Below are 23,668 nucleotides of genomic sequence, written 5' to 3'. Positions count from 1 at the left end.
TTTTAGCACTACATTGTACCGGAGCACCCAGGGCTGGTTTGTCAGAATATGCACATGTACATGTATTACGTCGTTTATTCATATTGTGTCGGTGCTGGCGTCCCTAGTGAGAATGATACATGCCTTTCAAAAATTGGTGACAAAGCTCATAATAATGATTTAATGGTATCCAACGAATACCTAATAGAATGTCAAAAACAAAAAATAAAAATTAAAAGAAAGAGAGTAATTAAGCACACAATAATTTGTGAACTTTATTTAGCAAACTAGAGATCATAGTGGTTGCTTATTTAGCATAGTGCCCAACCACAAAAGCAACTTGGTTTCCTCCCAACATACCAGAAGAGGAAGACGACTACAACAACGGTAACAAAGTAGACAACAGTGATAGCACCTGCAAGCAGGAGCAGTACATAGATAACTCATGACTCAAATAAGATAGTATCTAAAACAAGAGTCCACCATATCAATGGCGGTCTAATCTCCCCACCATTGATGGACATAAACACCAGTTCTTCTAAGGGCCTTAAAGAGGTCCATGCAGTCTCCCTTCACCACTCCTCCACTGTCCATATGGTCTGAGCAGCGAAGAAAAAGCTCATCAATGAAGCATATGATTCCACTCTCAAATAAATCCGAGAGAAGTTTTAACTCCACCGCCCCTGCATTCATCTTCAGAACCACAAAGTCTGCATATTGCACTGTATCTTTAAACCAGAGAAGAAAGTCAAACCCTTCATCTTCAACAAATGGATCTGAATCATCAACACTATCAGAATCTGTGGAAGCCTTATTTCCTGAGCTGGCTGTAGCTCTATTTCCAGCAAGGCCTGGGTAATAAACAAAGTTGATACCAGGCTTCTTGACATAGGATAGTATCACCGAAGTATCATGATCAACGAAATAAGCATTGAAGGCTTTGTGATCCACAGGATAAGAAGGCAAGAACCAACTTGTAACATTGGAGTTCAAATGCTCACCTGCCCCAATATCAATATAGACCAAACGTTGCTTAGAAGATACATTAACAAACTTGGGCAAATAAGCAATACTCTTTTCAAACCCAATTGGTTTCTCCTCCACAAGAGGCTCCATGTGATCCAATATAGCTTTGTTGTCTGTTATAGATGGGCAATCCGCAGGAAGACGATACTGCTCAAAATAAGTGGTATTTTCAAGTTTCTTCTTGAATACAACCAATGTAAACTCATTCACATAATCAACATGCACAACACTGGATGCTTTCAGTAGTGAAGAAACTGGGGTAGCAGACCTAATCAAGCTAGTAGGGTCTGATCCACTAATACCAACAAGCATAGCCCCAATTCCACCGGGCCTAAGAACACGCTCAATCTCAAGAACAAGAAGCGCAGGGACAGAAACCTTATCTAGATCCCTCGATAACACAAAATCGTAAGAATTGTCCTCGTAATCAAGCTCATAAACAAACTTCTTTTGCTTAAGAGAGAAAAAGGGGTGCCTGTAAACCCCAGTTACATCGGAGAATCCCGAGTCTCTCAATGCCACAACAGCTGACACTGAACCTTCACCGACACAGAGAGCTTTTGCATTATAACTCAACATTTGCTTTCCCATTAGCTCTCTAACCACACTGGCTGTCAAGTTCCCATCTTCTTTACATTGAACCGGCCCAAATGAACCCCAAATTTTCGAGAACAAAAAAGTGCCTGGAAATATAAATGGACCTGAAAAACCAGATCTAAGGGCACAGTCTGCTGAGGTAGAAAGGGTATGCAACATTTCTGGATCGGTCCCAGATATCATTTGCAGCAAAGGAACAATTGACAAAGCAGCAGCAAGCATGAAAGCGCGCAAAAGCACACGCCGCGCCAAAGACCCATGAAAGATCATCAATTTCAAGGTCTTAAAATCCATGGTCTTAACACTTCTTGAACCCAGTAATAGCAAGACAGATCCAATCTTTGATCAAAGAAAGATCGTAGTTTTTTATCAACTAAAATGAGAAATCAAGAGAAATTGAACCCAACACAAAGCAAGAAAAGAAATTTAGCGAGTACAAAACCTGGAGGATGTGTGATTCCCACCCACGAGGAGACCCATTGAACTTTGAGCAGTTAACCAGACCTTCATTGGAACCCTTTTCCTTGGCTTCATTTCAAACAAAATTTCCTCCATTTCCCCCCCTGGAAACATCCCCAAGACTCACTCTTTAACTCTACCTTACATTACATCCTTTGATGAATTAGCTTCAATCTCAATCTGGGTTTTCAACTTTTGAGAGAATGAAAGAAAAAACACAAAAACACTGAGCTCTTTGTGTGGGTTTTTCTTTCTATGGTGCTTGCTTGAGTGAAGTAAAAAGTGAAGCAGCAAAGGTTTTTTATCAGCCCAAGCAGTGAAGAGCAAAACGTGGTAGATCTGGATCTATAATACAGTACACCACGAGCAGCAAAGCAAAATAACGAGAGTGGGGCCAAGGTGAAGATGCTTCGGTGACGTGATGTTGGGGTTACGTGGCAGCAGTAGGAAGCTTCTGATCTGATAGAATTGGACACACTTGTCAAGATCAATTATTATCTGACAAAGCTCGTGAGGCATATGGCCTATGGGGCCCTTTGACATGAATTTCATCTTTTTCTATTGTTTTTGTTGGATTGGGCGCCCTGGCAGCGTACGGTTTGTCGGGTCCCACTTTGTCTGTCCACATACAATACAAAAACCCATTTGCAGATTGACCTTAATGGTCCCTGGCTTGGCCCAGCAGCTCAGATTTTTCTTTCTTGATTCAAAGTAACAACCACCCCCTTCCCCCCTCCCATTTGGGTTCTTATTGGCCCAAAACACTTGTTTGTGATTTGTTCAACGTAGCCTTTATGCTGAGACAGGCCCCAAAAGAAAGAAGTTGGGACTTGGGACAGATGAACTATAACCAGTTTCTTCCGACAGCATTTGGGTTAAAAGTATGTGCTCTTAGGTGCATGTTAGATAAGTCCACATCCCAGAATGTCATGGAAGAAGTCCCCGATTGACAGACTGGCAAGTTGGCTGTGCTGGTGGCACTTTTCCATGCTAGTAGCAACTACGTTTCCTTCTCTCAAGTTGTTTTCCATCTAGATTTGAGACAATAATCAATTAGAGAATTACTAAGAACAATAGGGAAAAGGTCGCTGATTGTCTTAACTTTATTAATTGTCAATTTGCAAAAGGTGTTTCTTTCTCTAATGGTAAACCAAACAGACATGCTTGCTTTCAGTGGCCTTAATGATTTCAAGTGCCCCTCTCTTTAATTAGATAAGTAATAATCAAATCCCTCCCACCAAAGGAATATTTGGTGATAATTAAGCTACTGATTAATTCTCTCTAGGAATAAAATATGTTTGTATTACTTTTGAAAATGCTGGCAGCCTTGCACCTTATTTCAAAAACCTCAAATCCGCACACTAGGTGCCATTGCCTACGCCATGGTTAAAAAGTTTCAAAGGTTCGAATCATCAACTTGAAAAGTATGTCATGCATATGATTGTGAAGAATTACTGCTTGTATGCTGGCTGCTCTTCAGTCAAACCCATAGTGCCCCTGGTAGATGGGAATTCATTTTAGTGCACACATTGTGGCTACTCAACGGCCATTTCCTATGTCTGGGACCTAACTAAAAGAATATTTGTGGCTGCCGTTGTCCTTTGAACAAACATTATGGTGTGTTTTATCTAAAAACCAAAGACTAATTATCTGGATTGTGTTTGATAAGGTTATCCATCATTACCGAAAATGATATGTTACTTTGGCACTTCCTTCTTATCTTGATAGATACTCCATTATTGCAAGTGAAGTTTACAGGAACGTTAATGGAAACATGCATGTTCCCAACTAAAAAAACAGGAGCAGGAAAAACAACGATGTAATATTACGGCTAATGTCAGTAGTTAAAAAAAAACGACTTCAAAGATTAAGATTGGCCTACATGAATAAATCATGAGCCTTTAAGTTGGGACCGGTAACTTGGCATTGGGAAAGGTGCGGCTAGAATCTGATTCGGCTACAGTCTACTTAAAGTTGCTTACATATGTTTCTAGGCAGTAGGCACCATGTCCATTGTCCACTGCCAAAAATAAAAGAAATATTGGATGACATTTCCCTTGAGGCTTTGGACCTTAGATTATTACATATACAACATATATACCTTTGATGACTCAACTGAGGAAACCAGGGGCTAACTTTCTTTTTGGTTTTTAATAATTTGTTAGTGTTTCGTAACATAGCCAATCGAATAGAGAGCAAAGAAAATTCTTTGCATTTGAACATGGGGACATTAATTCTCTACTGCATACAATCACCAAACTTTGTGTAAGTTCGAAGCAACCCAGAAGTTGCCCAGAAGTTGCAATGCCATCTTCTCTTTGTCAGGAAAAATATTAACTAGTACACAACTTGTGTGTGTTTCATGCAGCATGTATAAATAAAATAAAATGTTACAAATTGTCGACCATGAAATTTAATGTTTCTTGCAAGTTGACTTTCCTTGGTGCAAATTGTAAATACATAGCACCTAACCCTTAAAGAAAGAAAAAGAGTTTATAAAGCATTCTCTCACAATTAGGGTTTATTTAGGTCAACTTTGCCTTGTGCAGGCTAGCCTCACACACATCTTACCACCCATCATCGTTTTTCTCTGTATTTAAAATTCATAAAGGTCGCTGTTCAATGCTCACAAAAAAAAAACCATTGGTGTCCGTTAGTTAGGGTTAAAGATTTTATTAATTTTTTTAATCCCAAAATGAAACAAATCAAGGAATAATAAGAAGTGGCAACCTAAACATTTTTTACAAATTATTGCAGAAGAATTCCTGATAAACAAAGCAAGGTAATGGATATATACATATATATATATATATATTCTCAATAAAAAGGGGTATCTCTGAATTAATTAATTAGTCATTAAAGAAAAAAATTATGAATATCTTATTACCCTATCCATCTTCCTCGCCTTCACGCTAAGTTGGCTGGCTGCGAAACAAAGAAATGGTTTCCTCCTGATCGTTTCCATTGAAAATGACGAGTGAACAGAAAGAAATTGGCAGGTCATGACTAGAAGAAAACACAATTAATTCTTATTTGGGAAAGGAGTTGTTTTGAAGATTGATTTCTGGCCGTCAGAAGCCAGCCAGCCAGCCATGGGATAACTCTTTGAGCAGAAATCCGTCTCATTGCTTATCCAAATATATCAGCTAATCCAAGGCCAATTCTGAGATTGTTTGGTATTCTTACTAGTTACTGCTATAAGGGTCAATAAAACACTCTTCAAGGTTAATTCCATTATTATTTTATATTAATATTTTTGTATTAAATGCTGTAATTGACATTCAAAAAGTGTCTCGACAGCACACTCGTATACAAAACTTATAACATTTTGTTGTTTTACTGTTGATCACAATCTATACTAACTTTTGCACCACTTGATATTATTTGTAATGGAAAATTATAATAAGAAAAAAAGAGCACACTGATGAGGGCATGAAAGCTTGAAAGTTACGTGTTTCATATTTTAATTGTTAGAAGATGAGGTCACGAAGCTTTGGAGCTCAAGAGAGGACAGGACAGCTCAAATGCCACTGTCCAATAGAAACTGTATACCAATTGAGGGGAGAAGTAAACAACTGAAATGTAAAGAATGGAAAATGTCGGCTGCATATATCTGACATTTTGTGGACACGTCATTTCCCCTTTCTGATTTGCTAATTGCAAAACACTTGGTAGAAGAAGAGCATCCAACAATTTTAGTGTGTTTCAATGATGAGTACTGAAGGATCGAAACGTTTTTATTTCTATTGTTTTATAGTTGGTAGTGTTTTATGGGAGAAACAATGGGGAATCCAATAAGTAAAAAGAGTTATAAAATTAATACTTGAATATATAGTCAAAACAAGAATAAAGGTTACGACTATGTTGTGATATAACTATAATATTACACTGAGTTTGCAATTAAGTCGTTTATGACAGTAGATTCGAATCGATATTTTTATAATTATTGTCAACTTATTAATACGACTTATGCAGAATGAAGGTTCCTTGAAGTGTGTAGTTGCAAATTGCAATTCCAATACATCAACAATGCAAGAGAAACTCAAGTCAAAATCTCCCTCTTCCACTCTCATTCAGCCCCTTTTACCCCCTTGAGGAGATAAGGATCACCTCTCATTCATGACTAATATTTGTTGTTTTACACGTGAGATAATCAGCATATAAAATATTTACCATTTCTAAATATACATTGAACAAAGAACAAATCATCCAAAAGCAAATTAGTGGTTGTATTATTTTTATTAAATTCTAGCATTAATGTATACTCAATGCTAATAATTTTGCACCCAAAGTCAACCTGTACTACTAATTAATTAATTAATTAATGATGAGTGGTGATTTTGAACTCCTTTTAAAATAATAATTTAAAAAATTATAATACTATAACAAAAATTAGTGTAAAACAAACTTTGCTTTACAAATTTTTCTTTTTTTCATGCCTCTATATGATCAAATTCAGTAAGATATAAAGATTACATAATGTAGAATAATCCCTTATACTTTATCGAAATTATTTTTGTATTAAAATGGACTTAATTCTTTAATTAGAATACCTTTAAGTCTCAATTTCTCCACTAATATTTTCTTTTTTATACTCCACTAATATATTAAGTGCCATAATAAGAAGGTTTACACTCAATTATGTCAAAGAATTAAATCAACACTTCTTTGACGAAGGAATTTAACATTTTCAACAGCCACTGGCAACAATGGTGAAATTATTTTCCATGTTGGACAAAAATCCTATGACAAACCCACCACTCACACCAAACAACCTTGTAGCCAACTTTGGCACTTTGCTCTTCCATCATCAAACAGTGGGCCACATCAGCAAATTTTGATTTTGATTTTTTAATTTTTTTAATATAAAAATTTTCATTTTTTCTTTAAAGAAGTATTGAACTTCTTCTCTCTCTTTCCCCTTGGGTGGCCACCTCACCTACTCATACAGCCTCTGGCAGTTTCCCTCCCCTCTTTTTAATCAGCTTGTAAAGATCTTCAGACAAAGTTCAAAAAACAGTTTTTTTTCTTTTTTCTGTCAGAATCCCATAGTGAAGTTAAACACCCACCAGCTGTCTCTTCTGAAAAGTTTTGTTCTTTCAAGAGAATTCTTCTTATGAAACATGGAAAATGAAGGGGGCCATGTTGTCAAGAGGCAGAATGGTGAAGGAACCAGCAACAACAGCAACAACAACAACACTCTTGATCCTCCACCACTTCAGAGGGTACTCTTTTAAAGCTTTGCTTTTTCTTTCAGTTTTTGTGGCTTGTCTGCTTGTTAAAATCATAGCTTCTTTTGGTCAATTTTCAAACTTTAGCTGTTTATTGCTCAAATGATTGCTGGGTATTCGTTCTTGCTTAAAGATGATGAATTTCTTCTCCTGTTTCCTCCATCCCTTTCTTTAGCTTTGATATTTTTTTATCTATTCTGATTGAAAAAGCTACTTTTTAAGACATAACATTTAGGGTATCTCTGTTTTTACTGTTGAAAGAGAAATTTTAAAGAATTAGATGTTCAACCTTGAGCTTTCTAAGATCACTTACCTGAACTTTATGGACTTCCTTTTTTTTTTCTTCCTTTCAAGCACAAAAAATGTTTGCTTTATGCGGCTTCTAGATAAAATTCTTTCAGGAAGTAAGCTCTTCTGCACTACTTTATACTGGGTAGGAATTGACTTCTTCTCTGGTTGAAAAACTTACTCAATTCTATATTCTGAGCCTTTGCTAGGACAAGGCCTCTGCTGCAGTGTGCTAATTTCAAAAAAGTCTACTTGCAAGGCAGACATAGGTTATCTGGAATGGTCACAAATAGTACAGCAAAGAAGCAATCATACCAGATTTTTCTTTTTCTTTTTGAAGCCTTTTAAGCACAAATCTAAACTAAAATTAATCCTTGTTTGAAACTTGCAGTTCGCCAACTTTTTGTCATAACAAATGAGAATGGACTGCCTAATTCTTTTTCTTCCCTATTACACTCTATTTAGGGTCCCATTTTCTGTCAAATCATATTGCATCTTGTCTTGCCTTGCTACTTAAACAATAGCCTATTCAGCTCCTGCTCACCCTTGTGATTCTGTGAAGACATAAGCGCAGATAACTGTATTTTATTAAAGGCTAATGCTTTGAATTCGTTTGTTATTTGTCAGTTGATTGGACTTGGTAAGTTTTTGTAACACTATAGAAGCTAAGCTGCGTGCTATAGGAAGATTGATTGATTAAAAAGCTCATCTTTTGTTTTACACATGATCAATGGGAGAATTTTTTCTTTTCAATCACAGTTTGGAGATTCAACCGAAATAATTGAAGAGATGCCACTTGGTCAGCACCGAAAGCCGGATGACCTTGTCTTAGAGATACCACCAAGAACACTGGAGGATGCCAGGGAGGATTTTGTGAGAATAGACATGGCCTTAACACCGACTGCTACTCCTAAAAGAGTTAACTTTTCACCCATGCCTAGCCCTATTTTTTCCAGATTTGATGACTCCCCAGTCCACTCATCATTTAAAAATAAATCAGCCTTAAAAAGCCTCCTTCCGAAGCTAAGTTTCAAATCTCGCAACACTAATTTGGAGATTGAGAAGGCTGCCATCTTAGCACTGGGAGGCTCATCAGCAGAGATACGAGGGAAGCCTCGCATTTCAAGGACATTTTCCCTCTCAAAGCTTTTCACACCAAGAATGAAGAATACATCATCCTTACCTGTTACTCCAACTACTCACTCAAACCCAGAGTCCATGCATGGTGGGCAGGTAATTAGCTTACTAAGTTCTGCAGTAAGTATTGAACTCATTAGCCATAAATGTAACTTCACAATATTTTGAATTTTGGAACCTCCTCCCTATGTGTCTGTTGTATTTCATGTAAATATGCAGTCATTGTCACCTACTCAAGATCCTTAACAGCTAGTACTTTTTTTCTTATTAGTACTTTTAGGGAACTGTCAATTCATCTTGCTCATTACATTCAGTGGTATGTTATATCAATAACTAATACTTATCTACTTTGATACCCAAATAATTCCTTTCTATGGATTTTCTATGCATGTAAATACTTGCTGCACTTCCTAGTTTGAAGAGTTCCTTCTGTCTTTTGTATTGCATTTTGCACATCTAGGACTATGAGTTTTTTCAGGTATATGCATCTAAAAAATATTTAAATTAAATGGGTCCCATTAGTCTGCAGATGCAGCACAAGGTAGCTTTCATGCAGAACATAAGTTAGGGAACTTAGAATTTCCTTTGTAATGCCAAGACTTATGCTCCTGAATTTGAGAAATATCGGTGTCAATATCTCTAAAGGGTTGTGGTTGTCTTTTATGCTTATTATCTCATTAATTTATTTATGGCATGAATTTGCATTTTGACTTTTACGCTCACAATGTGTCATCCTATTTTCTACTTGATTCTTACAGAATTGCTCACTTTACAGAAAGGAGGGGCCGGACCACCCATTCATCGTTCACATTCAGTTCCTGTGCTCAACAAAGATGGAAGCATAACACAGTTGGATTCTTTAGGAGGTGTATTTCGTGTAATTCCTACAACTCCACGAGCAGTCAAGGGAACCATCCTGACAACACCAAACACATTTACCAAAATTGATAATGGTAATTTTAATCTGCAGATTGCCTATATTTGATCTTAGAACCCCTCACACCTTCCACTGGAGTCCAACACATTACCCACACCCCCATCCCCCTTGTCCCTCAAGAAAACAAAGAAAGAAACAGCAAAAGAGTAAAAGAAAATTCTAAGGAGGATAAGAATTAAACAATGAGTGAAGGCTTAGGATTTTGGATAAATAACTTGGACATATAAAGAGGCCTCTATCTGTTAAATTGGACAATTCAGTTCAAATTTGTGTAAGCTTCATTCAGCTAGAAATACCTTTGAACTTTCACTAATGCTTTCCAGGCACAAAACAAAATATCATTTTCATGCAGCAGTAGAAGTAAATAACAGCATAAAAGCTTCAAGTTTTTGTGCCAAATCTTGATTTCCTGGCACGCAAAAGGAAGCCACATTTTTCTGATTACATATGCTGGCAATTTTTTTATTAGTGAATATAGTTAGATGATTTCAAGGTATTTTAAATTATTAGTATTCATATTTAGATTTTTTTTTATCTATTCTGGAAGCAATTTGGAAAAACTCTGAATGCTAAGATGTTCTAGTTTAACAACTGCTTTCTTTTTATTGCTTGTGATAACCAACCTATGTCATATCATAGTCTTATTGTTCAGATGGAAATAATGATGGTGGTGAAGATATTCCTGAAGAAGAAGCTGTTTGTAGAATCTGCTTGACTGAGCTGGGGGAAGGTGCTGACACGCTCAAGATGGAATGTAGCTGCAAAGGTGAACTTGCCCTTGCCCACCAAGACTGTGCCATAAAATGGTTTAGCATCAAAGGTAACAAAACATGTGATGTGTGCAAGCAAGAGGTTCAAAACCTACCTGTTACTCTTTTACGAGTTCAAAATGACCAGGCTCATAATTTGAGAGGAAGTGGGCCACGACAAATTGAGGCTGCTCGATACAGGCAAGTATACACAGCCCACCTGATGCATTTGGCAACAAAATGGTATCTAGGATCTCTTTCTACCTCTTTTGTTTTTTTTTTTGCTAATGACTCCTTCAGAATGTAAAAATTCTAAAGTCTAAACTACTTGGCTGTGGACATTTGCATTTTCTGCCGTTCATTTTGGTTTAACATTATCTTTAAAGATTGTATATCCTTAACATAACGGTATTTTGGACAGGGTCTGGCAGGATGTTCCCATTCTTGTCATTGTTAGCATGCTTGCTTACTTTTGTTTTCTTGAGCAGCTGCTGGTAAGTTTAGCAATTTGGAAATGCTTTCCTTCCTTTTCAAGCTTTTTATTGTTCTTAAAGTTATTATGTACTCAGGTTTCAAAAATGAAGTCTGGCGCAATTGCCATCTCTCTTCCTTTTTCCTGTATATTGGGTCTCCTTGCTTCCATGACATCAACAACTATGGGTGGGATTAAGTTCGTTGCAAAATTTTCTTGTGATAGTTTTGTCCTTGTGAATTTGGTCATCTGTCTTACTAACTGACTCCAACTTTTGTTTTCAGTGAGGAGAAAATATGTCTGGATTTATGCTACAGTGCAATTTGGACTTGTGGTTCTTTCTGCTCATCTTTTCTACTCATTGGTAAGAGAGATACTCTTTATCATAGTGCACATGATTGAACAGTTAGAGTTCAGAAGTCTCAGATTATATCCTGCATGTTTAGGATATAGACCCTTTTCTCATTCGAGATTGTATCCTATGTTTCTTGTGATCTACAGCTCCACATACAGGCTGTTCTTTCTGTTCTGCTTTCTGCATTTGTTGGGTTTGGCGGAACAATGTGTGGAACCTCTATTCTTTATGAGGTTTCAAGGGGATGGAGAAGGTGGCGTGCTGAGTCAAATCAACAACTTGGTTCTCAAGAGGTTTCACAGCCAGATCAACCATCCGTAACCATGCAACAGATTCAGACAGATACTCACCCTAATGAAACTGAAAGGAGGGCTTCAGAAAGTGGGAATGGCAATTGAGTTAGTCTATATGTAAGATGTATAAATGGTAGGAAATGCAAAGCTTTCGGCTGTACAGAAACTGTCTCAGTTGTAGAGATGCTTTTTACATGCTTGTTTATTGTTGGTTTTATCATCAGCTCGCAGGGAAAAGCTTTTTTCTTCTTTATCTTTTCTTTCTCTTCTTTTTTTTTTGTTATTTCAGTTCCACCCTATAAGCTGTAATAATGCTGCAATTTCTGTAAATCATTTAACGGCTCAACGAAGAGAGAAAATGACATTGACATCAATAAAAGATAAAGATACACCAAAATCTCTTCCTGAATCTCAATATTCCAACTACCCCATGGATGATAACAGGTTCAGGGGTTGTTTGCCTCTCAGCCTTTAATAAAACAAGCAGAAGTTACATGGTGAATATTTCGGCCAGGAACAAGTTGGAGAAAGCCTTGGATCTTTGTCTATGGGCTTTCCATTCATTCAACTTACCTCAACAAGTGTAGTGAGGGATGAGAAAGGAAAAATGGAAAAGGGCTTTAGTGTAGTGGAAGGATTTTACTTGTTTTGCAGCCTTGCAGGAGGTTTTTTCAAGTGAGGTTAAGGCTATTTTCTATACCATGGTATTTTCCATTTGGGAGCTCTAGATAAGCATCACAGTTTACTATCATTAGAGCATTTATTACAGTTAATACTAATAGAAATAAATATGCATCAAAGTTTATTTCCAAGGTATTCCCTTTTCTTTTTTTTCTTTCTGATAGAACAAACAGTAAATTCTTATGTCTCAACCAAATCATCGAATGATTTGCCCAAATTTCAGGACAAACTTGTCCAAGTTCAGTCACCTAGAACTCAAGAAGCTATGTGCATGAAGCTATCCGCATTTCAAAATCAGTTTTTGGATGATTTAACAAAAATCACATGGTAATGGTGAGGATGCATCACCAATAATAAATAATCACTCAAATGCACCTCTAAGAAATACAAATCTTAAAGGAGCAACTTCATGTTATTCCTGTCAGTGTCAATATATTCTAGGAATAGCCGTTTGTACTTACAATGGAGGTTCTTTCTTCCTCCAGACCTCTTTGTGCTGTCAATGGCATTTTTGTCCTTGAATATACAATGGATTCAGTTGGCTAATCTCATTGCAATTCAATCATGTCCACAGGGATGTACTTCAAGAAAACCAACCTGTTAAACAGAGAGATGAACGGCCACACTAGCAAATAGAAATGCAACTCCAGCAGAAAAAAAAAGAGCTTTGTTGTGCCTTGCATCTTTTCATGATGGTCTGGTCATTGTTTGTAGCTAGAACTTCCAACCTTGCTGGAAAGCAATGTCTTATCCTTTGAACTGGTACTTAACACAGTTTCACTGTTGATTGATTGGCTTTCTGCAACCCCGGGTCTCATCCAGATTTTTATGTGTCCCTCTCGACAAACAGTAAGTACCGATTCCTGGGTAAAAATTAAGCCCGAAAGAGGTTCAGTGTGAACACGATGAGCAACCACTGGTGAGATTTTTGGAACATCTCGAATGCTAGGGGCAGTTTGCAGGGTACCCAATGGGCACACATTGTCCCAGTGGGAAGATTGGCTACCGGTACTGTAAGTGGGAGACCCACCAGGAGGGCCTCTACGCAATGGCACTACAATTTCATCCATTTCCAGGTCCCACAATAACAATTGTGTGTCCTACACAGAAGGCAATAGTGAGATGTGAAGATATTGCAGGTGCTGCAAGGGAGCATAGCTTTTCAAACAAGAGGTATAATATAGATTATAGAATATGGTACACATAAAGGTTCATCAAGTTTATTCTCCACCTGATTCAATTCTAACATATTAATGCTTAAAACCTTCAGCCATTCATCCCACTTCAACAGGAAATATGGAATTACTTGTTGATTGCCCACACAGAAAAACAAAATATCTAAAGAAACCTTTTCTTTTGGTGTGTGTGTGTGTAGATTGAATGGTTGGGGCTATGTAAATGAGGGTTTTTTCATTCTCCTTTTTTTCTACCTTTTTGCACATGTAAAAGGAAACAGCAAAGGCAGAAGATGAAAATAACTAGCTTTATAACCATGTTCCTTGAACACAAAATGTTTTTGTATGACAGAATGATGTTCCACAGATATGCAAGCCATCCATTCATCAAGAATATTCTTGAAATACCCCAGATTCTTTGCCAATATGTTTGGGCTTTCATCATCAGTCTCCAGTTTTCCCCATTTGCATGCTAACTGAAAATGATATTCTTCATATTAGCTGTTCAAGATGCTATTTAAACAAGAACCTAAAGTAAGTAACCTATAATGTATGGTAACTGATGTAGACCTATAGTTTCATACAGTTAGAAATTTCCTACAATCTACACTCAATCCATGTGCTACTATATCACCAGTAATCCTTTCTGGAAACAGCCAAATAGTGCATAGGTAGACAAAGGAGGCAAGCGCTACCTCTAGAAATGTTGCTTCAACAACACATACATAAGTGTGAGGCATCTATAACTTGCAGAAGCTAGACATTTTTGGAACATAACAGTTGAATCCACATGAACACAATCAAGAAACAATCAAAACACGAGGAAAAAACCATGGGAAAACACAGCATCAAGATTGGAATTACGATAATTAGGACAGTCATTATTTTGACCAGACTAACAACATCTATATACCTGACCAACAGAACCAAACCGGTACATCACAGTCTCCCCTGTGCCATCAGAATTAGGTGATGACCAATACGAATCAAACGCCACTCCACTAACCTGCCAGCACGATTTAGAAAGAAATGAGTACAGAGCCACCATCACACACAACAAATACACAGAAGCCTCCGTTATAAGATAAGAATCTCACCCATGAGTTGTGCCCCTCACCCCATGCGACGACCTTCCGATCTTCCATACTCCAAACTTGAACCAAGTCATCTTCACCTCCAGTCAGAATATATTTCCCATCCATACTGTTCAGTGGGCGTTGTTGTCAATAACAAAATTCATTTTCTCAAAAAGAACTAAGTCGGATATTATATAAAAAGAATGGAATGTGACAAATTGATACTCTAGATAGCACAAGTTTAAAAAGTTTAAGAAAAAGAGCACCTCCAAGCACAGCATAGTAGAGCACCATAATAACTTTTGCCACCACATACGAGCTGTTCTTTTGAATAGTCAAAAACTCGCAGATAACCTGCGCTCAGCATATGGAAAGAGAAAAAAAACTTAAGTTAAAACAAAGTAGATATAAAAAATCCATAAAATGCAAATTATTTCAATTTGACTTGGTACCATCTCTTCCAACAGTTGCTAAGTACGACCCATCAAAGGAGAAAGCAATGCTATTAATTGAACCTTGACAAACATGCCATCTTGCAATGGGGTTACTCTGCAAGCAAATAGTGGCAAGTCAACAAACAAACAAACAATACGCGGAAAGATGGGAGTAAAAAGTATATGGCTTCCTCAATGATGTCAAACAACAGTCAGACTAATACCAATTATGGTGCTAAGATAGGTCCTATCTTGCCACTTATCAAGACTAACATGGCATAACTGTAACAAAAAAAAAAATACACATCCATGCCCACAGGCAAGCACAAGACTAAATAATTTCTTTTTATCATCCACATAACACATTGCCTGCTTTTAAATGTGTTGAGTTTGAGCATGCATGGTTAATGTGGGTTCCTATTAGAACTACTTGCAGCCCTTTAAAAAATACCAGGGCAAACATAGGACTACTTGCAGCTCACCAAGAAATGTGGGTGTCAATTCACATTTTGACAATCTAGATCATGCACACCTCAGCAACACATGCATCATCTAAATTTAAACAGAATGTTGTCTGGCTAGAACTTAGAAGTGCATATAGTGAATAATAAGCCATAAGCTATGTAGCACCTACCATACAATATACAGAATGATTAGCGTACTCTGGCATTAGATAATAGTTCTAAATTAAAGACTACCAATTTTCAGGAAGCATGCACAAATAAGAAAGTCTAAAATAGTTTTCTAAAATAAACAATGACCAGTACCTTACTGTAACGTGCATGCGCAACAGAAAATTGAGTTTGGTCTTTGATAACAGAGAATGAAGAATCACCAGCACCATCCTTGTTCTAGAGGGAAAAAGAACAATAGAGAAGAAAAAAAAAAACTTAAAAAACAACTTACTGCATACAACATCATGAAATTTGTAAGTTGTACCCCCAGAGTGAAAAAAGCCTTCTGTAATCATTGAAACTTGCCTTTTCATACACGTACATATTTCCATCAGCATGAGCAACCACAAAAGCACCATCACCTCCAGGAACCCATGCAATACTAGTACAGCGACTGCTGGAAACAAAAGGCGTCATGGTAAACATCAATTCAAGATAAACACCTATTAGTCACAAAAGTCGGTTGCCCCCTTTATTATCCTTAGGGGAAGCCAAAGAGCAAACCAATTTTAAAAATAGCAGCAGAAGACCAATTACAAGTCAAATTTAGCTAATGAGGTTAACAACCAACTCAGTGAGAGACCAACTCAGTTGCTGACTTTATGTGGGTAGCATTGACACTTTAGAAGTACAGCTCAAATATTGAAGATCAAAGAGAACAAAGGAAGCACTCTACAGCAAGGTCTCAAGGTGGATGGAAAATTAAATTTATGAGTGACTGAAAAGGCAACATTGCCCCTGTAAAACAACAAAAATAAATTCCAGAAAAAGATATTTTCATAGTAATTAAATGGCGCAAGCTATATATGCACCATTTGAAAGAAAAGGGAAGCCATTTGATGTCATAGAAAACTGTCCTGCTCCAAGCCATAGGGTATTACAATCTATCTTCACACCATCCTAGAAGCAGAACGCATAAGGCAGAAAGACCTAAAAAGAAACATCTTGGATGTGGAAATTTAAAAAAGAAAACTCTAATGGTGAAGATAGATCGAAAGAGTCAAACTTCTAGAAAGTCAAAAAATGTATAAAGGATGTATTAATCTAAATCTTGCCTGTTATTGACAGAGCCATCTTTATTGTAATGCTGTGCCCCAACAAGCTTCTTTCCAACATCCTGTAACTGCTGTCTCAATGACACTGAGTAAACTACAATAAAACACACAGAACCCATAAATTTGCAGAGTTTAAACCTTGGAACTTAAATTGCCAATTAAAACAAGCTAAAAAGATTTACCATCACCAGAATTCAACCCGATAAGCAAATCATGCCCATCCTTGGCCTCCTGATCAAACGCATGGCAGACAGGGTTTGAATTACTGAAATGGATAGACTTTATTGGATCCTACATTAAACACCAAGATTCTTAAAATACCACCATGAAAAGCCATTCCCATTCATCAAAAACCTTAACAAAAATTGCTAAACTACCTTATCTTGAGAATTCAAATCACTTATAAAAATAGCATCACCGACATTGAAGATTAAATATGTTCCTTTCCCATCAAAATTTGTATTAGTCATTGAATTACTCAAACTCGAAGCACCCAATGACCCCATCCTACTAGTACTACTAATACTTTTACTCCCACCATTCCCTCCAACAAAGCCAAGTGCACGGCTCCCATTCCCAGATCCTAGCCACCTCGCTGCTGCTGATCTTACCCCACTGCTAGCACTGAAGCTGGATGATGGAGCTGTTGGAGTTGACGGAGCTGGCTTGTCCTTCAGATGCGCTAGGGTAACCTGACAACAATCTTAATCAAATATAATCCTAGAAAACCAATACTGAAACATAAGTATAACATGAAAAATATTGAAAATTGACTTTATAAATATGGGCATTGATTTAAAGTGTTTAAAATTCAATATTTTAACAATGCTCTAAAACAGTGATGATAGAAAATAACCTAATAAATTCAGTGCTTCAAACAAATGGTATTAGTTTAAAACCCCTATACTTACTAATAAATTGGAAATGCTCTCATTATCTAATTATAAAATTTAAGTATCAAACACTCCAAAAAGAAATCTCATACTACAAAAAAAGACCAATTTAAAGTTATAGCAAAAGATGTGTCTTGACCAAAACCCCAAAGGAAAAGCCAGAAAATAATATTTTTGTCAATAATTTAAGAAAATGGGCACTCAAAAGAAAATTAAAATAAAAACCCTAGAAATTTGAGGTTACCTGAGTAACAGTTTTGCCATGAGCATAGTGAAGAAGGCCAGAAGGGTGAGTCTTTTCATAGTGAAGCTTATACCGACCTTCCGGGGTTTTAAAATAAGTCTTCAAACCCGGCGATTGAGCGTTCGCCGTTGAGGATGATGTCGAAATCATACCGTTTGCTGTGTTGATCATGGCGTCTCTTGTCATACACCCGAGAACATCTGATCATGACACTCTAGGGTTTCTTTTTTTCTTCTTCCTTTTCTTCTCAATTTTGAATTTTTCTTAATTCCTAAGACAGAAGCAATAAAACCCAACAACAAAAAACAAAAAGAAGAAAAGAAGCCTTTCCTTCCTTGTGCTTCAATGGCTATGGGGATCAAAGAAGGCAGGCGAGAGAAAGGGGAGGGATCCTATGTGGTTGCGGCTTATGACAAGTTTTTTCAGTTTTTAATGGTCCGTCTGTAATCTGGGTTTTGTTTTCTCTTTTTTATTTTGATTTTGATTTTGATTTTTGATGGAGGGGAGAGGTTTGACTTTGGGGGAGTTTGGGGGAAAGTCAACGAAATGGACGGTGGAGATGAGGTGGGGGGATTGAAGAGAGTGTCTTCCTGGCTTCGAAGTTATAAACTGATAAGAGGCAGGGGAGAAGTGAACGAAGAGAAAATGGGGGAACTCCCTTTTGTTTGTGTGAATTTGAGATTTGATATTTATATTCTGATTTTCAGCTCCAAAATGCCTTTGGGGCTTTCAACCCTTAATCTCACTAATTACACTATGCCTTCAGCTGTTTCTTTTTTTTTTTTTTTGTTAATGATATTTTTATTAATATTTTGGGGAAAAGGAGAGATTCAAAAGTACATGTAAAGGTGATGTTAAGGATATCCTGGTTAAGTTCATTGTGGGCTTTGAGGGAATGAAATAGGCCTTTGGGCTAGCCAAATTAGCCACTCTCAAGTACTTCGAATAGGGTTCTGCTTAATTCAAGACCAATTATTTGACATGAATTTAAGTTAATCGTGTCAGTATAGTTAACCAAGTTATGTCATGTTATATGTTTACTGAATGTATCTGTGTATATGTCTAAAATCCTAACACAATTAATTAATCATCTGATGTTCGTGTTTACCTATATAATTATTAATACTTTATGTTTACACGATACGATTAAACACTAAACTATTTAATTGGGATTTCATTTAGATAACTATTACTGAACTAAGATACAAGAAATTGTGAAAAAAAAAATATATCTCTTTTGAAGAATGATAAATCAAGAAAGAAAAATGAAGGCTCTTATTTAATAAACGAGATGCAAAGGACTACTAGTTCTTTAGACAAATTAAGTAAGACAATTTTTCATTTATTTATTTATTTTATAAAAAAAGAGTTTATCAAAAGAGGTAGTGACAATTGTTCATCACATGGGTTGGGCTCCTCACTACAACTCAGGTTAAAAGGCCCAGTCTAACCCCAAAACGTAGCTTTGGGATGAGGTTTGCTTTGGTGACGTCTCGAACTTATTATATCGATCCATTGGGCCGAGCAAAGGCCCATGGCATTCCAATCAATTGTTTCGTGGTGGAGTCCGACTGCGCTTCTCTATGTAAATGTAATAAAAAAAAAACTGTTAGGTTTTTGGACTAGCATACAAGAAGTCTTATCGATATCTTTTTAATGGTTTTTGTAACATATTATTTGATCAGTATGTAAAAAAAATTAATTTTAAATATAGATGAAAGTGAGTTCTTGATCATTTCAGTAACCCAACTTTGAATTGCTAAAACTTCTTTTTTTTTATGATATTTTTGGTTGAATTTTTTGTTTTCTTTTTAACGATATGAAATGTGATCTTTAAATTTTTTTTGTGTTTCTTTGTTTTAAGTTTTGAATGTGATTTGTCCAATTTTTGTTTAATTTTGTTATCAAAGAATTAATTTAATTTCAGAATAAATATGTTTATAATATAAGATTATCCAAATTTGTGTTTTTAATCATTATTATTGATAATTTTGAGTTGTTGTACTCTTTTTTTTTAATCTTCTTATTTTTTCAGATTTTAATATTTTTAGATATTTGGAGATTAGATTTGGCAAGAGATTATGTTAGCAAGAAGTGAACATTTCATATTTGTTAGGTAGACCAAATTTTGCATCTTTCCATAGTTTTTATTCTTTTAAGTTTGGAGATATTTTGAGACTTTGATTTTGGATTTAGCATAGTATATATTACCTTACAAGCTTTATAGGATTTGTTCCATGAATGTAAGGCATTACTGTATCTTAAATTTTTGAATTTGGGATGTAACAAAATTATGTTGTTTTTTTCCTTTTCCTGTAATTAATAGATAAATTTTCAAAAAAAAATTAAATAATTCTTGTGAAATATAATAAACTATTAAAGTTTTTAACAAAATTAATATATGCTTTTGAGGTTTTAATATCCAAAATTTTAGTAAGTGGTCACATAAATTTCCACATGATAAAATTTGGACAAACCCCACAAAAAATATCATACAATCTCCGAAGTAGTACAATAAGATCAAATTCCTTTCTGTATGTCATGGGCTTATGGACCATGATTTGCGCCGAAAGTCCCTTTTCATTTCCTCCATTGTTCCCCTGGAAGGGCACTTGCCATGGTATTGTTTGTTAGAACAAACCAGAAATGATTGAAGTTTCATAACAATCAATCAAAGCGACAATGCATGCAAGAAAGAAAACAAGATTGTTTTCCTTTACGTTTTTTGTGTTCATTTACGTTTATGCATGTATTTGACTTGAGCAACAGCCTCGAAATTATAGCAGTAGTTGAACCCTAAGAAGGTAGAATTTGGACCACTGCAATGATACATCACACCATAGTCACCCCCCCAATCGTTCTCAAGCTTTTACTGACAACTTAAATAATGCAAAACTTTTTCTTGTTATAGTTGTCCTTAGAACAAGCAAAAACACCCCAGGTTTGCTTATTGAGACCCCACATTGACACCTCAAATCAGATCCCATGCTCGTTTCTTCCTGTCTTGTAAAGCAATCTCCCCACTTGTGATGGAAATTTCTTAACAAATAGGATGTCCCGGCTGGACATTTTTTCTTGCTATGCCAACTAAAAGGTAACCCTTCCACCTAACGTTTACGTTAACAACCCATCTCATCTCTCGATATATATATATATATAACTCGAATAACAAGACCAAACATACCATAGGAAAAGACCAGAGCCTAAAAAGAATGAGAAAGCAACTGTTGTTACCCTTTCTTTCCCTGGTGCTCTTCTTCCTTTGCACCAAAAGTTTTGCTCAAGTAGCCCCGGCTCCGCCAATACGCACGGATAATATCACTTCAATCCTTGAAAAGGGTGGCCAATTCACCACTTTCATTAGGCTGCTGAAAGCCACCCAGGTAGCTGATCAACTAAACAACCAGCTGAGCACCCCTGATCCCAATGATGGGTTAACAATATTTGCACCAAGTGACAATGCATTTAGTAGCCTCAACCCTGGAACACTAAATACCCTTTCGGATCGAGAAAAACTCCAGCTGGTGCAATTTCACATCCTCCCTACATTGATGTCCACCACACAGTTCCAAACAGCCAGCAATCCATTGCGTACGCAAGCAGGTGATGTGAAGAGCGGCAGGTTCCCACTTAATGTCACTGCTTCAGGGAATCAAGTGAATATAACGACTGGTGTGGTCAATACAACAGTGGCTAACACTGTATTCTCTGATCGCCGGATCGCAGTTTATCAAGTGGATCAGGTGCTCCTTCCATTGCAAATTTTCGGAACAACGCCAGCACCAGCTCCTGCACCAGCTAAGCCGGAGAAGCATGTTCCAGTTTCAACTCCAAAAGCGTCCACTGGTGATGCTGGCGCTAATTCATCTGGCGCAATAAGGAACCTGAAACTCCATCCCATGGCAATGGTTTCTTTCCGATTTGCACTTTTCGGGGCAATTTTTTGCAGCCTTTGAGTTTTTGTATTGGCATGGGATGCATGTGTTGTTGTTTGTAATTGCTGTATCATTTCATCCGATTAAATCTTGATTCTTTGTATAATCCTTCTTTCTTTCTGTGTCAATATTGAAACTGCTATGAATAATATTGGGCAGAGACGAGACCAATATTTTGTGCCAAGATCTCATGCTACAAATAACTGAACCTTAATTTAACTTCCTTAGGGTTAGGTTACCAATGAAAGAAATTTAGTTACAGAAGCACACTGCGTACCTATCCTGCTATTATACAAAAGAACAAACTGGATGCATGTCAGTCCTGGAAACAAAACTGGAACCAGAATAGAAGAGTTTGCTTGAATTTTGCAACAGGTAATGAAAAACTTTGTTCAAGCAGATTCTAAGCTGTCGATATTGTTCAAAGCAGAAACCCCATCAGCTCTGCAGAATGAATGGAAAGGTTGCTCTATAGAAAATCCAGCTCCTGGCAGCCTCAAGTATTACAGGAATTGGAATGGTTGTTCAATGCACGAAGTTTACAGGGTAACAGCCTCTGCTACTCAAAAGAATGGATTAAAAACAGAGCAGAGACTCTTACTATGGTCGGATGGGATCCTTAAACAACTGATTAAATAAAGAGCAATTGGGCAATCATTTTCTTAGCCACTAATAATTACTCCAAGTGCAGCCCACTGGAATTGTATGTGCAATCATTTAACTTCTAAGCTAAGCAAATATATTTTTATTTCATTATTAGGCTTTGGTAGGGGAAGAAATAGAATTTATGACAAATAAGGTTCCAGAATGAATCCATAAAGAAAGTCGCAAGATATCACTAAGTTCAGCTCTTCAATTTCCTATCACCAAGACATCAACTGATAAAAAATTATAAAATCAATTAAATAAGGAATATTTTGTGAAGGGATACATTGTCATGTAAGAAGCCAGTTCTAAAGGTGTAAGTTACATACTGCCGGAAGATGTCAGTCCTACTCATACTGGTGTTAGGGTTCAAGCTAAAAAATGCACTTTTATAACCGTTTCGTGAAGGTATCCAAAACCCATACTTCACTGCAATCAAAAATCGAAACCAAATCCTCCACCACCAGGAAAGCCTCCAAAACCTCCATCAAACGTAAATGTGAAATGCTGTCCCCCACCACCACCAAATGGGTTGAAACCACCACCTCCCGTACCCATGTCTTCAATATCTTCTCCTCTGTCATACCTTGATCTCTTTTCCTCATCCCCAAGAACCTGTAAGTGAAAAGCATATATGTCATGTGCAGCATCTCGTTTATTTTAACGTTCTGACTGCATAGCAGATTGAAAGTTCTCCAGAGATATCATCCAGAACAAAGTCACAATCCGAGTAGCATATCATTCATTTTATCAAGAATAAATGGCATTAATTAAAAAGTATTAATGATCACAAAATGTTATCAAGCAAAAGTTGAAGTTTAAAACATTATTAAATAATAATAATGATAAAGAAAGATTTAAGATATCGAACCTCATATGCAGCGGCAATTTCTCGAAATTGTTCCTCAGCTTCTTCTCTATTATCAACATTCTTATCTGGGTGCCATTGCAAAGCAAGCTTCTTGTATGCACGCTTTATCTCAGCTACAGAAGCAGTCTTTGAAACTCCCAGAATTTTGTACCAGTCTTTGCGTTTGCTCATCTTCAAAGCTTTCTCAGCCCTCATAAGTGCTTCACGTATATTCATATCCTGCATAGCAAGCAATTTTTAGCTCTCACATGAGTAAGACAATAACCAAAATACCACACTAAGCTGATCCAAATTTTTTATTAACAGTAATAAGACAGCAGTGAAGGATTAACATAAAAATTTCTATGATATTCCCGTACTGTATTCTGTTATCTTTGTCTCACTTAGCAGTAATTCTAACAAAAAGAAAAAGGGGGGGGGGGGAGCGGGGGGGGGGGGGGGGGGGGGGGGGGGCGGGGAGGG

The 23,668-nt window shown here is 36.8% G+C and overlaps 6 protein-coding genes across 7 annotated transcripts in view; 2 read left to right on the top strand and 4 right to left on the bottom strand.

The window, feature by feature from the left end:
- LOC18597935 lies at positions 230-1,983 on the bottom strand. The gene has a single exon (XM_018121177.1). The coding sequence runs from the start codon at positions 1,894-1,896 to the stop codon at positions 478-480; it is 1,419 nt and encodes a 472-aa protein (XP_017976666.1). The 5' UTR covers positions 1,897-1,983; the 3' UTR covers positions 230-477.
- On the bottom strand, positions 1,918-2,195 carry LOC108662069. The gene has a single exon (XM_018121182.1). It carries the CDS (start codon positions 2,173-2,175, stop codon positions 2,029-2,031), a length of 147 nt encoding a protein of 48 aa, XP_017976671.1. The 5' UTR covers positions 2,176-2,195; the 3' UTR covers positions 1,918-2,028.
- Positions 6,973-11,869, top strand: LOC18597934. 2 transcript variants are annotated; one of them, XM_018121610.1, is made up of 8 exons: positions 6,973-7,286; positions 8,340-8,813; positions 9,493-9,670; positions 10,307-10,604; positions 10,825-10,897; positions 10,973-11,063; positions 11,160-11,239; positions 11,377-11,869. In XM_018121610.1, exons 1-8 carry the CDS (start codon positions 7,185-7,187, stop codon positions 11,626-11,628), a joined length of 1,548 nt encoding a protein of 515 aa, XP_017977099.1. In that variant the 5' UTR covers positions 6,973-7,184; the 3' UTR covers positions 11,629-11,869. The 2 variants fall into 2 exon arrangements, with proteins under 2 accessions (XP_017977099.1, XP_007027303.2); XM_007027241.2 differs by having other exon boundaries at positions 10,973-11,073.
- LOC18597933 (dystrophia myotonica WD repeat-containing protein) lies at positions 12,401-18,432 on the bottom strand. Its single transcript, XM_007027239.2, has 11 exons — positions 17,756-18,432; positions 16,996-17,310; positions 16,801-16,909; positions 16,619-16,712; positions 15,870-15,957; positions 15,657-15,740; positions 14,908-15,004; positions 14,722-14,809; positions 14,477-14,582; positions 14,293-14,385; positions 12,401-13,304 (listed from the first exon to the last, which is right to left on the bottom strand). The coding sequence occupies exons 1-11, from the start codon at positions 17,939-17,941 to the stop codon at positions 12,906-12,908; spliced, it is 1,659 nt and encodes a 552-aa protein (XP_007027301.2). The 5' UTR covers positions 17,942-18,432; the 3' UTR covers positions 12,401-12,905.
- LOC18597932 (fasciclin-like arabinogalactan protein 11) lies at positions 20,924-21,874 on the top strand. The gene has a single exon (XM_007027238.2). The coding sequence runs from the start codon at positions 20,968-20,970 to the stop codon at positions 21,709-21,711; it is 744 nt and encodes a 247-aa protein (XP_007027300.2). The 5' UTR covers positions 20,924-20,967; the 3' UTR covers positions 21,712-21,874.
- Positions 22,507-23,668, bottom strand: part of LOC18597931 (dnaJ protein P58IPK homolog) — a 4,499-nt gene continuing 3,337 nt past the window's right edge. The window contains exons 8-9 of the mRNA XM_007027236.2: positions 23,207-23,425; positions 22,507-22,950 (exon numbers count right to left, since the gene is read on the bottom strand). Of these exons, the coding sequence (XP_007027298.2) occupies positions 22,771-22,950; positions 23,207-23,425 (399 nt within the window). The 3' untranslated portion in view covers positions 22,507-22,770. The remainder of the gene's footprint in view (positions 22,951-23,206; positions 23,426-23,668) is intronic.

Source organism: Theobroma cacao, chromosome 5 (assembly GCF_000208745.1).
Source record: "Theobroma cacao cultivar B97-61/B2 chromosome 5, Criollo_cocoa_genome_V2, whole genome shotgun sequence".
In the NCBI taxonomy this organism is placed as follows: domain Eukaryota; kingdom Viridiplantae; phylum Streptophyta; class Magnoliopsida; order Malvales; family Malvaceae; genus Theobroma; species Theobroma cacao.
The sequence above is the reverse complement of the archived record's forward strand: the minus strand, read 5'-3'. Positions and strand labels throughout refer to the sequence as shown.

Coding starts and splice junctions, on each gene's coding strand:
- LOC18597935 (XM_018121177.1), bottom strand. CDS start 1,896: ATGGATTTTAAGACCTTGAAATTGATGATCTTTCATGGGTCTTTGGCG.
- LOC108662069 (XM_018121182.1), bottom strand. CDS start 2,175: ATGTTTCCAGGGGGGGAAATGGAGGAAATTTTGTTTGAAATGAAGCCA.
- LOC18597934 (XM_018121610.1), top strand. CDS start 7,185: ATGGAAAATGAAGGGGGCCATGTTGTCAAGAGGCAGAATGGTGAAGGA. Junction 7,287..8,339: donor ATCCTCCACCACTTCAGAGG/GTACTCTTTTAA, acceptor TTTCAATCACAG/TTTGGAGATTCAACCGAAAT. Junction 10,605..10,824: donor ATTGAGGCTGCTCGATACAG/GCAAGTATACAC, acceptor TATTTTGGACAG/GGTCTGGCAGGATGTTCCCA.
- LOC18597933 (XM_007027239.2), bottom strand. CDS start 17,941: ATGACAAGAGACGCCATGATCAACACAGCAAACGGTATGATTTCGACA. Junction 15,958..16,618: donor GATGGCTCTGTCAATAACAG/GCAAGATTTAGA, acceptor TGTTTCCAGCAG/TCGCTGTACTAGTATTGCAT. Junction 14,386..14,476: donor GTGAGGGGCACAACTCATGG/GTGAGATTCTTA, acceptor TCGTGCTGGCAG/GTTAGTGGAGTGGCGTTTGA.
- LOC18597932 (XM_007027238.2), top strand. CDS start 20,968: ATGAGAAAGCAACTGTTGTTACCCTTTCTTTCCCTGGTGCTCTTCTTC.